The following is a 14,200-nucleotide window of genomic DNA, read 5'->3' on the forward strand; positions in this document are numbered from 1 at the left end:
GTGAGAACAACCTCATCAGACTCCGGGAGATCAGAGACAAAGTCATTGCCGATAATGTGAACTTTGAGGGCATTGATGATGTCAGCTTGGCCACAATAGACCGAGTTCTCCGGCGCCAAAAGATGCGGATGAAACAAGTCTATAGGGTTCCCTTTGAGCGAAACTCTGCACGACACAAAGACCTACGTTACGAGTATGTGCAAGTAAGTATACATCCATGTTCACAGTACAGTTAGTGAACATACTGTGTTGCTCAGTGGCCTACATTACTTCTGGACAATACTATGCTACCTGATTGACTGTTGTTCTGAACGCCTGTGCATTTTCACAGGATATTACAGTTGGACGCGATGGCCAGACCTCATGAGTACCTCTTCCTGGATGAGGCTGGCTTCAACCTGCAGAAACGAAGGCAAAGAGGCCGTAACATCATTGGCCAAAGAGCCATCACTGAGGTTCCTGGCCAACGGGGGGGTAATATTACTCTTTGTGCGGCCATGGGTTTGGAGGGGCTTGTCCACCGGCAGGCTGTCCTTGGTCTTACAACACCCAACGTCTCCTAACCTTCCTAGAGGAGCTAAATGATATCCTCGTGGACCGCCAATAACACCATCCTGGGCCCGAACATCCGATTTGTGATCATTTGGGACAATGTACGCTTCCACAGAACAAACCAAATCAGAGTGGTTCACCACCAACAGTAACCACTTTTTAAACGTCTGTCTGCCACCCTACTCCCCTTTCCTGAACCCTATAGAGGAGTTCTTCTCATCGTGGAGATGGAAGGTTTATGACAGACAACCATACACTAGAGAGAACCTCCTAAGGGAAATGGAGCTGGCGTGTGTTGACATCCCAGTGGAGAACTTCCAAGGATGGATCCGCCATTCCAGGGCGTTTTTCCCGCGGTGCCTGGCAAGAGACAATATAGCCTGCGATGTGGATGAGGTGATGCCGCACAGTGATTGTGGTGTAAATAAATAACAAACTTCACACCCTGATCATGTTTTCAAGAGTACTGTTGTGTGCAATAGATTCTGTTTTTGCATTGAGTTGTGTTACAGTAGTGTACAGAATTTACTATAGATTTATACTCTTCATATGAAACTCACAAATCTAAATGCCCAATCCTCTGCAGAGATCTAAGAAGATCCATTATTGTAAAGTTTCTAAAAATATGCATTGGCAGTTATGAAACAAAGAACCTCCTCACAAATTGAGCATTTTCAATTGTTTTGCTGTAGTGTGTAATGATGTGTATAGTGTTTACATTTTTGGAAGCTTCGAGCTGCTCTTTTGGTGTGAAAGTTTGAGTTTTGAAGGGAGAAGGTGTGGTTGTGTTTATGTAGCTTTAGAAAAGGGTGTTGTGTTTAGACATTGGAGAACATGGACGAAATGTGTTTTAGCATTTGAGGAAAAACTGTAATGTATCTGCTTAAGACTATAGACTGTTGGCCAAAGAGAGCTGGATATTGAGCTGAGGTTCATCTTACATCTCCAAGTAGTTGCTTCCTTTATAGCCTTGGGCTTAAGCGCTTATTTTGCACACAGTAAGTATGGGCGCCATGCGGGCAGGCATGAAGTTGATGAGGAAGTGGCAGTGTTACACAGGAATCATCAAGATGGGCGTCATTCTTAATGAACATGTTGTATGGCTGGTCTGCAGCCATACCAACACCTGGTCCCAGTGCTCCTAGTCATCTTGATTTGTAATTTAATCTGTTTTTGTAAATAAATTGGGACAATTTTTGGTGTCCCCCCCCCCCTTTGTTTGCCATGGCCCTTGGAGCCACGCATGACACTTTGCTGTCACCCTATCTCGTCTTACTCACATTGTTTACATTGTATCTTTCCATTTGTTCTAAGACCCACATGTGGTTGGCTTGTGAAACATAACTCATGCTCTTTCCTGGTAATCAATCACTCTTAAGCTTTCAACCTGCATGGAAAATTGTTCATGTTAGTAAAAAATAACAAAGGAACAAGAACAGGACAAGATTTACTAAAAACTGTATGATAACTATATTGTGTCAGCTCCCATAACTGTGTACATGTTTGCAAATTTCAATTTCTATCAATATCTAGTAATAGTTACTAAAAGAGGAAAGTCTATTTTTGTTAATGAACTGCATGTTTCTTTTCAAACATTTCTCATTAGTTACTGCTGTGAAGGTCTAGAGGCCAACTACTCAACAATTTCAGGTCAACTAGTTACTGGCTGCACCAAGATATGCTAACATTTGCTAATTAGCACTAAATGCAAAGTACACAATAGGCTGATGGAATTGTAATTAAGTTTTGCAGGTATAAGGTCTTAAATCACAGTACATGAAACATTAATGGATTACAAAATTTATTACAATTCATCCTCAAGGGGGCATAAATGTCTGTACACAATGTCATGGCAATCTGTCAAACAGCTGTTGAGGTATGGATGGCAACACCAGCAGACCGGCATTGCCATCCATGAAGCCATGCTAAAAAAAAAAACAAGAGTGTGCACATTCATTAAATCTTCTTTTAGTTATGTTTAGACAGTGAGACCCACAGTGTCATTCTCTGGAAATACTCATACAGATGTTTTTTTTTTTTTTTACCAGTGTGAACTTGGACATGGAAATCAACTAGATTTCTCTGAGAATGTTTGCGCAGAGTGTACTTCCATGACTAAAAGCAACAGTATTATTGTACAGTAATTAAGTATACAGTAGCGTATTCAGATTGAGTTGACACACGATTGATCAATATTTTCTCAGTCATAGACAAAACTCTGAGGCAGATGAGTTTAAGTTGTAGACTGAAAAAAAGATTTGTTGTAAAAAACAAATACAAAAAAACCCCACAGATATTTGACTGAAACAATGATAGATTCTACTATGTCTCTCTGATACTTCCAATAATCTACAGTCTTCCAACTACTTTTTGATCCAGGGCTCTGCTACCTGCAGGTCTGTCTGAAAAGACATATGCTGACTCATTCAAGATTCAAGATACTTCTAATAAACCAAGCAGAGCTGTGATGACTATTGGAAAACAAATAGCAGAAGATAAAGGTAGAAAGTCACCAGGACTTGTGTTTATGATGGCAGAAATAGCATAGCAATAGCAAACATCAGGTCGACTTGGCTCTGTGTTTATACTCCCTTGTTAGTTTGACGAGGTGAGAGTTAATACATCAGCAATGCAGCTAACATGAGCCCTTCATTATCAGTTTTCATTAGTATTTAATAAAAAAAAATTTTTTTTTTACGAAAATCCATCCCAGACTGAATGCCTGTGGCTTCCACTGCCAAAACCTCAAAATTAAATCCGTTTATATATTTCACCCCTCGATTTCTCATTCCGCTCACTCACTCATAACCTGGTAAATAAATCCCTGTTGTCTGACCTGTCGTCCATGAATGCACCTTTGTTTGTTTGTTGTCTGTTCACAGTTCATTTCACTGACATCTTGTGATTTTCATGGTCACAGTTCATTTTTTGTCCTTCCGTATAAATCCATAACCTACAGATCAGAGATTAACTCTACAGGCTGATGTTAAAACAGTAGGTATCTGCAGCTCTTCCCCCTCTATCTTGTTAGTCATCTCCATCTTTCATTTCCCTCCTCCTGTCTTCTTATGCCGTAGGAATCCAGACACTCTTCCACTGGACGGCATTTCTCCACATCTCTTCCAGGAGTGAGGGGTGAGCCCAGTCTTTCCCCTCCCCGTCCTTTTGGCAGAACAGGCGCAGGACTTTCAAAGGGCTGGTGCAGGTGTACTGGAGGTACTGACAGCCCTGCAGCAGGAGTCAAGATGTTAATATGTGTCAGGGCTGGGTGATAACAGTTCTGTCTGGTGTCCTGGGTATTGTTAATTTCAGAGTGAGGACTTAATTGAACCCTGCTTACATCTATTGAGGGAGCTTCTTGACAAAATGTGAACACTGGTGTAAGTGTTTTGTCCTCACCTCAGCACTGCCCCAGTACCAGATGGCCTTTATGACACTGTGATTAGCCAGAGCCACGGTCAGCTGGTCTCTACTTCCTGTAACGACATTTACCAAACCTGCTGGCAGGTCTGAAGACTGGAGCACCTGAGGAGGAGAAGGAGGAAACGAGGCTATAAAGATAAAATCAGTGTGACAGATGTGCACAGGTGTTCTCAGTGGCAGATAGTGACATGTCTGTTGTTGGCCCTATTTGAATTATTTATTTACGTGGACGACGCAGAGCTGTACTTGTCCATTAAACCTAATGAGTTCAGCAAACTACTGAAACTAATGGATAGCTCAGACTCTACAGTCTGTCCAAATTTAACCGAATTATCAGAAAAAGGACATCTAAATTTATGCAGGTCCATTACTCTTATTAGAATGTTAGGAGTTGAATATATCAAGATAAACCGTTGCATTACTGAAAACGACGGCACAACGGCATGTCTATTCTTTAACTGCTGTTTTCTTTTTCTCTGTGAAGCACTTTGTAATCATTCTATTTGTTGCTGTTGTGTTTGGCTCCTAACTGTTGATATTTTCTGAGAAATGCTTTTATTTTGAAGTCTTTTCTAACTTTTGTACTGAGAAGTGCAGCAGCTTTTCTCCCTCCTTTGACCAACTTGCTGAACATTTAACATCTTTACACTTACCTGAATGAATGCCAAGGTTGGTAGTGGGTACTTCTGACTGGGGACCATGATGATGGCGTTACCAGTGGCGATGGCTGCCCCAAGAAGTGTTACCATAGAGAGGAGGGGATCCTTGTCAGGGAGGATGACCCCCACGACTCCCAGGGCTTCAGGGAGGGAGAGAGCAGAGCCAGACTGTGGCACAGGCTGAAGGAGAGGGGCAGCAAATGCAGTTTTGGAGATCAGCAAATGCTACCAATCTCCCTGACAACCATCTCATGTTTTCATTACTGGAATTAAGTTTTTTACAAACTGTGCATAATAGAGAAAAAGCCTCACCGGAGCTCCTCCTCGGACTTTGTCACAGTACGCCGCCCAATCACTGAGCCTGGCGATGCTGAGCTCTACCTGCTTGTCAGCATCTTCCATGGAGAGGCTGGTCTGAACTTTGATTGAAGCAGCTAGGTCGCGCTTCTTTGCTTCCAGGCCCTTGGCCAGAGAGTAGAGCGACTGGGCGCGTGCAGACGGAGTCTTTTTCATCCAGCTAGAGGAGGGGATGTTACAAGAAATTAAATGATTATAAAGAAGCATTTACGCCGACGCCAACATGTCTCATTCTTTGTCAGGTTACATTTCAGTATTTTAAAGTGGGAATAATGGTTAAAAACAAAGAGTATGAATGTCCTGCAGGGAAACCACACTGAGCTGGTTTGTTTATTGGATTTCAGTGTGACAAAACTCTGTTGATACACTTGTACTTTGTTGATACTGTGTTTCACCTTTTTATCAATGCCCAACATTAAGTTGGACTTTGACTGGTGATAAACATACACACAGCCAACTGGGTTATGAAATACCTTGCTGCCTTTCTGGATTGTTTACATGTGTGTCCTTATGTGAGTCTGAAAACCTGAATAAATGCCTTTTATTAAAAAGCTCAAATTCACGATATCAGGAGTTAACTTTGGCAAATAATGATAGGTTTAACTTGGGATATATTGCATTTGAACTCCTAGGCCAAATTCAATAATTGCATAGTCTTTGACAGAATTTAACAAAACTATGGAACAAAGGTAGGATTTTAGATTCTAATTCATATGTTTTTGATGCTGCTCATTTTGCACAATCCATGAGTTGGGAAAAAGATTCTGTTTGGGTTGTTTTAGTGAGCCCATTGGCATGATAGGATTGTTCTGAGAGAACTGCACATCTAATTTGCTCTAACATTAAGCAGCTAACAATAAACTGGTCAAAATGAGTGATTATGATTAGGGAAATATAAATCCGTTTGGATCAGTAGAGGCACGTATAACTGGCCTAATTAAGTGAACTTGCTGTTGGCCAGACGTGAGCTATCCACATTATACACAAGTTTCTGTTTTGTTAGTTTGTGTGGTCAACTTATTGTGCATTAAGCTACTGCTGATATTTTAACATCTTTACTGTGAAACTAGAAGAATGTGTAACTTCATGCATCTGCAGCCTTGTAGCGCTTGTGTCTGGTGGAACCTGGAACTGAGTGCTGAGGCTTCACCTTGATCTACTGCAGCCTGGATTGTACCTCAGTTGTCGCTTTGGACAAGATCACATGCCAAATGACTACATGTAAGTTTACACAGAGTGTAGGTCATGTTTTCAGATAAGAATTTAAGGAAAATTAACAAATAATAACAATGCCACATCATATAACTTTATAATTTAATAAAGTTGGATCTCTAACAAATCTGTACATTTATCATCATTTGTTTAAGATTATTTTGTTTTGTTTGAAGTGAATTGAGTATCATCATGGTACATCCCAAGGTTCTGGTTATTGTCTTTGTTATTATGCACTTTAAATGTATCATTTATCTGATTAATTTATTTGTACTCATTTGCTTTGGACTCTATATTTTCATTATTTATTTAAAAAATATTTTATTATTAAAAATGGGCACTGACTACTAAGTCTGATCTGACTACACTACCTTGGTATAGCCAAATAAAAAAAGAATTTCAACAAGAACAAATAAATGTGTGTGTCTACTGCAGGTATATCGGCTCTTTTTCACATTGGAAATGTAAATGTTTCCACTGTGGCCTTGGGTTTGTGACTTTGAAAGCCCAACATGCATCAGCTGGTGTGTAACTTGTGTATGTTTGTGTGGCAAAGCTCTCACCCAGGTTGGACTTTGACAGCAGCCTCCACAGCGTTACGGACATCTTTCCGGCCTCCATCTGGACAATAGGCTAACACGCCGCCGCCCCCTGGTGACTGCACAGCCACGCTGCAGCCAGACACTGATTTACAAGCCTTACCGCTGACAAACTGCTGGTAGGACTTAGGAGCACTGAAGGAAGATTTAAAGATATTAATATATGTGCTTATTACGCAGCTGTGATGCCTTGTGATACCTTATAAACATGACGTAAAGTAAACAGAGCATTACACACCCACCTGGCGGGGTCGGACTCATCAGGAATGATAGCCGGGGAGGTTGCTGTTCCAAACTTCGAGTAGTCCACAGAGACAGGGGAAGAGCGAGGTAGAGGAGGAGAGGAGGAAGAGGATGGGCGTAGAAACTGGTACAGACCCTGGCAGAAAGCAGAGAGGTGGTCAAAATACAGTACAAAACTCATCTGCGTAAGTGGTGGTAAGATTGTTCTAGTATGTAACCAACATAATGTATTAAAGGGTTATTAAACAAGTCAAAGAAGCTTTATACTTGTCTTTACTCCAATTAATAAAGAAAATACTTTTACAGTTGCTATAATTACTGTCCAAATGCCACACCCCATGAATTTGCAAAATGCTTGGGAGATGCGGCCAACCCTGTTTTAACTAGATAAAATCAATTAAAACTATGTGTAAATGTGTGATAAATAGATAAGTAGAAGAGTAAAATTTATTATTTATCTATGCCCCATTTTTGCCACACAATAAGGCCATTCTCCTCATCATATTTCCAATTTTCCTAATGCTTACTTGATAATTGGATGGGCATGTCCAGAGCAATGATTGGTCCAGGGGTGTGTGTGTGTGTGTGTAATGCTGCATTCCTGTCAAGTTGTTTAGACTGTAATTACTGACTAAGAGAAAATGTCAGCCTTCCAGGTGTAATTCTGAGTTGGAGATATCAAGAATTTCTGACGACAATATTTCCCATTTCGGGGAAAGTACTACTTTGTTGTCAAAATGGGGACAGAATGTATCATAGCTAGCAGCTGCAATAAAATCCAATATTAACACTATTAATATTAGTACAATCAATGAATGAACTATAACAGGAGTTATACATAGTTTGTTTGTTTCTGGTTAACAAACTGCCCTACATATGTAACTCATTTAGGCTGTTTAAATGATGTGACTACAAGGCTAGCGACATCGAGAGGACTGTGTGGCTAGCTAGCTTAACTGAAGATAATGCAGCTAAACTGACAGTCAGCTTTTGTAACTAGCTAAAGATAACTTTTTGCATTAAACTACACCAGCCAGTATAATTTATATACTGTACTGCATACTGCTGTAACCACTATATGAAGTCTTGTAACAGTGGCTAAAGCATTTTAGCCAACAAGCTAACACTTACAAAATTAGCTAACTAACTAACACTACTTAGAAGTTTACAGACACCATGCTTCTATCTTCACAGCATTATCTTCATCTTTAAGTGCATATCTCCTCTCTTTATCCAGGACCACAAATACATTTCAGTCAGTTTTGGGGCTCTGTAAGTGTCTCTTTTCAAAGTGTTACCTGTGTAAACCACTGAAACCCACCTCCTGTCCTCCGTCAGTGCAGGTGCCGCTGTCTTTGTGACCGGAGACAGGCAGACAGGGGTCAGACACAGAGCTGGAATTCACCCACACTGAGCCAACTGACAGACTGAGTAGAGAGGAAGAAGAAGAAACATCAGTAGGGAGTAGTTGACCCCTTTCACTTGAGATATTTTGACTTCTAAAGCAGGAAAAGCACAGGTGTTTAACATTAACAATGGCCCCATGCCAGTAAGCGTCCCAGTAAGCCATGTCAGTGAGTGACCATGCAAAACATCAGAGCCCTGCAACTGGCTCAACGAAATGGAATGCAGCCATTATTAATGTTATTAATTCCACCCGTGCTTTTCCTACCAGTTGTTTATAAATACAACATGAGCGAAAAGGGATGGAAGGATATGGGCGAGAGAAGCCAAAAAGAAGAGATAGGAAACATTTACTAAGATTAACGTTTGCCAGTAAAAAAAGAAACGTTTTTTTGGAAGAAGACAGGAAAAAAATGAAAAGGCAAAGAAACATACAAGAAAAGTGAGATGATGACGAAAAGAAGAAGGTGTGTGAATGTGTGCACCTCTTAGCTGTCTCCAGAGCCAGGGTGAGGTCTTCAGTCCAGATAGAGGCTGCCTGGCCATGAGGACTGTGGTTTCCTGTGTAGAACAGAGGCTGTTACTGTGGTTCAAGTAGGAATTCAATATTAAACTTCCAGTTCCTATTCCTTACCCAGGGTCACTGCTTCTGTGTTGCTTCTGAAGGTCATGAGAGGCAGCAGTGGTCCAGGAGAGGGGTTGACCACAAACGGAGAGGAGGGGGCCGCCCCGCAGAGCACCGTGGGAGGGTACTGAGCACCTGAAGGGGGGGCAGAGCAGGACTGAACCAACTGGGGAGCAGAGAGAGAAAAATAACTGTTTTTCATCCAGAAAGAAAACAAAACACGGTAAGTTACAGCTCATTATTCTTTTTCAAATACTTAATGTTCCTACTTTTGGACCTTGGAAATGTTTTTAGTCATTTACATATTTTCTATTTACAGCCAAAGTGCATCTTTTTACAAATGATACAACAGTCTAAGTCAGGCTGTTGGTGGGCTGCAGATTGCTTTTCAATAGATGCAGGCATCATGGCATGGTCTAAAGCTTAATGCTGAGGAAACCAAATTCATGATCTTTTCCAGAGCTCACTCCCAGATCTCAGAGAATGTTGGTATTTAAGTACAGGGATATTTGCGTGGCTGTGGCTGCCTTTTTTTAGAGTGCACACTGAGAACCTACTGAAGAAACTGAAAATTAGGCTGGATTTGTAATGTCAAAAATAGGACCAGTCTTAATTGAACAGTTCAGTAAACTCTTGTAAAGGCTACGTTCTTAAGTATTCTAGACTATGGGGACATCATTAACATGCATTCTGCCTTCCCTACACTTCACTGACTAGACTCTGTGTATCACAGTTCTCTGAATTTTATATCCAACTCACTCTCCTGTACACATCACAGTGTACTTCACAATCTTGTCTCCTGGGCTTCATTAAGCCTTAGGAGAGAGCAGCATTTGTATATTTTTATTTACAAAGCCATACTGGGTAAATTCCCTTCATATCTGTGAGATCTCACTCACCACCAGCTATGTTTTAATTGATTTTGGCTCCAGATGGCTGCTCTGTCAGGTACCCAGGATTTGCTCAGAACTCGGTAGAGCAGCAAATTTTAGGCAAAATATGTTAATTATTAAATTAAAAATGTAATTCCAGTCTGTCAGTTAGTTACCATCAACCAGCCTGAACTTGCTCTACTCTCTTCCACTCTTTTTGAACATCACTGCACCGAAGCACCTCTTTTCTTTGTGTTCCTGACTAACCGTGGCCCCTTGCTGCTGAGCTTCCTGTACTGCAGCGTCCACCAGGAGCCTGTCTCCATCACTGTGCAGGAGCACACACTTCATCCCTGCCATGCGCAGCCTGAGACGGGCCACGACATGGTCCAGCACACTCTCCTGCACGCACAACACCCAGTAGACCTGAGGGGAGGGACGAAGACAGGACTGTTAAAGAGACATGGTGGGATGATGGGATGGCATGGGACACGCTCCATCCTCCTATAGGGGACACTTTTCCACATAAATGACCTCTCTTTTCTTCTTGAAGGCCGTCTCTATCACTTCATCCACTGCGCTGTCGATGTCGGCTGACTCAAAGATGATGAAGGGACACGTAGCGCCGATGATGGGAGAGACAGAAACGGGAACGCCCATCCCTGCTGTGGCCTTACAGAGCATCACCCCATCCTGAAAGAGAAGAGAAACATTGTTGTAGTGATTTAGGAAATGTTGGTAACAATAAAAACACCTGGAAGCTTTAGAACAAATGTATAGGGAGGCTGTCAACTTTCTGGTTAGGAATATAACATCTATTTTCTCACACACCTGCTTGTTGCCGCTGTAGGTGACGTAGCTGATGCTGGGACTCTGGGCCACTTTGGCCCCCAGCGAAACGTCGCTTCCTGTTACCACATTAAGAGCCCCGGCAGGAAGTCCTGCTCCCACAAAAAGCTGTGCCAAAAGGAGCGCTGGAGGGCCATTGCTGTGACCAGGGACAATGATGACAGAGTTGCCTAGAAGAAGGCAGGATTCAATTACAACTCACAAAACATATTACAGGTTTGAATAGAAATTACAAATCAGGAAAGAAATTAAGCTTATATATATATATATATATATATATATATACATACACACACAAAGGAACCTTTTCAATGTGTATCTAATTAATACAGTGAGTGTGTGTGTGTGGGGGGGTATTACCCATGGCCAGTGCAGGTAGGACTTTGAGCAAAAGGGAATAGAGAGAGCAGTCATCAGAGCCAACTACTGCCACCACACCTGGGAAACAGGAAAAACTAAATTAAACAACAACTCTTAGCCCAAAAACTCTCCTTAAACAGGAACTTTAAAACCAAATGCTACTTTGTAAACACCCCAGTTGACCTCACCTAGTGGTGTCCAGTTGGTGATGAGAGTGTCTCTGAGCTGAGCCCAGCTGCTGTAGTATTGCAGCAGTCTGACGAGGGCGGAGGGCGAGCAGGAGGCCCCACACAGCTCACACAGCTCCGACACACACTGACTGTGCTGGCCGAGAACGCTCACCAACCTGTTGGTGGTGGACAAGCGACGCGGACATTAATCTCCACGCGGTGGTTCAAACAGTCAATGCTGAGGTTCCTGAAATGTGTAAAGGTGAGTTTGACGTACCTGAGCAGCACTTTGGCCCTCTGGTAGCACGTCAGGCCGCTCCAGGCCTTGTAGCCGTTAACAGCAGAGGAGGCGCACTGGGAAACGTCATCCTCCACGGCGCACACTGTGTTGCACACATTACCACCTGAAGCCCAGAGGAGTGAAAACGCATGCATGTGGTCAGTTTCATCATCTTCTTTTGTCCAAGTGAAAGATAAAAATGTGTAGGTTTTCCATGCACTGTAAATTCAGGGTGCTCTTACCTTTAGAGTCAGTCAGGGAGCAGCTCCGTCTGTCTGCTGGACGGACAAACTTGCCATCGATGAACAGACCCAGAGAACGGGAGTGGTGATCCAGCCAGGCCTGATGGAGAAGACAACAGTCAACATTCAGGCTCCAAGTAACCCCAAAATTAGCAAGGACATGAGAACTCACACAAATCACATTGAGACGTGTTCAGGAAAGATGTGAGTAGTGTGTACAGCATAGACTAGTGGAGGGCCTTAAGACAAGCCAAGGGTCACACAAGATGTGATTTCCATTTTTTCACCACATAAAAAAAATAAAAAAAAGACTGAGGCGACTTTTACATTAACTACATTTGATTTGTTACTTTTCCAAACCTTCAAAACTAAAGCAATAAGAAAAAAAATTGATCACATTACAAACCCTATTAAATATGCAATAACACCACAACAAAGATCAGCAACATCACAGCTCACAGCTCACACTGGAGTTTTCCAGGTACACAGAGATTGGAAATATGGACTGTCAGAGATGGTAAATAGAGCTCAAAGAAATGTCAGTTCATCTAAACAAAGTTTGAAATGACCAAGATGAGCTTTTGATCAAAAAAACCCCCAAAAAACTATATTTAACTATTTAGCATACCTGTTTTTTATTGATTGTTTAATAATCATCTGCAAATACACACAAAGGTGAACTGCTGTTTTCATCTTTCTGAGACTTGTATTATTTCACTTAATATTGTTGTTAAGATCATATATGTCACATATTTCACATCATCCTTACTCGTCTTGCTAGGTTGTTGAAATACGGAGGGGGGGAATAAATAAAATAAAACATTACTATGAAGAGGTGACTTGGTTTAAAAAAAGACAAGTTTGGGATCCACAAGTGATTACCAGAACAACAAAGACTGATGATCTGTGGGAGCCAAATAGCTCGGACAAAGAAAAAAAAAAATCAAGGTGGATGTGCAGGAAAACACATTTGGCAAAGTGTATTTGAAATGCACTCTGATGTCTGTGCTGCAGGGTCTCTCAGCTGAACTCTAGTCTTAAGTTGGATAAGAGAGCAAGAGATAAGGGTTCATATAACTGTACTTTATTATAAGCTTGTTACCACCACCAACAACTATGAAAACTTCTTCCCATTTTGGCTCCAAATGAGGCCAATCTGACACTGTAGAGATACCCAAACCCATGCTCACATTTTATTGGTCAGGAAGACGCCACCTCTGCTCTCCTCTGCTCCGAGTGTGTCAACTATTTACAGACACAAGAGCAAAGTACAGAACTTCTCTCTGACCCACCAAGCTCATCTTCAGTTAGCAACCCAGACCGAACTAAAGCTGCTCTGATATCATATTGAAATCATGCCTACATTCTCATTTGATTACCTTAATCTAGTCTCGTTACAGCAGAAAGACAGACTGCAGAGATGAGGTCAACAGTAGAACCACCTTGGAGCTTTTTAATTACACTGAGATATTCAGTTCAGGACACTGTGAAAACACATCGACTGTAAGTTACTGTATGGGCACATTTTCCTGATCCTTAAACAACGTGGATCACCAAACTGTATCTGTATCACCAACACATTAACTTAGCTGACCAACTACATCAGGAATTCAAGCCTTAGTGCTCTGATTTGACTCTGGGTCTGACTCAATTATCAAAAATCAGTGGAGAAGACTTCCCTGAAGCAGAAACATGTGTCCAAACATCTGGCCTCACCCTTGCCATTTCATAACTAACTGCATCACAGTCTAAGTCACATGTTTGCCTTGTGAGTTTAACAGTCAGCTAACAGTAAGTTAAATGAACTTCACATGGGTCAAACAGCCTAACAGGAATACGCTAACATTAGCACAAGTGAGTAATTCACATGGATAAAACACCTAATATTTGCCAGTACGGGGCATTTTTTGCTGACCAAATCCCTTGAATCTCTTCTCTGTTGAGAATTAGCCAGGAAGACAACTTTACCTGTGCAGTGGTGGTGCTGGAAGTTGCTGCTGGTCCGTACTCCATGCTTTGAAAAATATCGTACACTGTCTTGATGGTGCTACCAGCCATAATAATGTTAGTTACAAGTCAGAGAGGAAGCAAGTCTCCCTAGCGCTGTGTGTTCGTTTCTGTGCGGTGTTCAGGGTGAAATTCTGCACTTTCAAGCTTGTAAGACGGTTCCTGCAACAAACTAACTTTACACAGAAAAGACTATCAGGAAGGGGACTGAGCTCCCACACTCACGTCAAAAGTAACGTGCTAGCAGCCCTCCCACTAAAAGCCTTTTGAGACTGTGGACCTGGATGTGCTTGGAGAGGCTTCACTCCTGCTCACTTCCGGTGTTGTATGCGGTTTCTAACGGTTC

General features: G+C 41.8%; 1 protein-coding gene across 1 annotated transcript; it reads right to left on the reverse strand.

The window, feature by feature from the left end:
- Positions 1 to 2,340: 2,340 nt before the first annotated feature.
- On the reverse strand, positions 2,341 to 14,140 carry aldh16a1 (aldehyde dehydrogenase 16 family, member A1). Its single transcript, XM_046071278.1, has 17 exons — positions 13,816 to 14,140; positions 11,848 to 11,947; positions 11,603 to 11,729; positions 11,344 to 11,501; positions 11,156 to 11,233; positions 10,778 to 10,965; positions 10,481 to 10,639; positions 10,214 to 10,372; positions 9,084 to 9,240; positions 8,935 to 9,010; positions 8,367 to 8,472; positions 7,045 to 7,181; positions 6,767 to 6,937; positions 4,947 to 5,151; positions 4,629 to 4,814; positions 3,952 to 4,077; positions 2,341 to 3,780 (listed from the first exon to the last, which is right to left on the reverse strand). The coding sequence occupies exons 1-17, from the start codon at positions 13,903 to 13,905 to the stop codon at positions 3,619 to 3,621; spliced, it is 2,385 nt and encodes a 794-aa protein (XP_045927234.1). The 5' UTR covers positions 13,906 to 14,140; the 3' UTR covers positions 2,341 to 3,618.
- Positions 14,141 to 14,200: the final 60 nt, after the last annotated feature.

This window comes from Micropterus dolomieu, linkage group LG02 (assembly GCF_021292245.1).
Source record: "Micropterus dolomieu isolate WLL.071019.BEF.003 ecotype Adirondacks linkage group LG02, ASM2129224v1, whole genome shotgun sequence".
Classification (NCBI taxonomy): Eukaryota; Metazoa; Chordata; class Actinopteri; order Centrarchiformes; family Centrarchidae; genus Micropterus; species Micropterus dolomieu.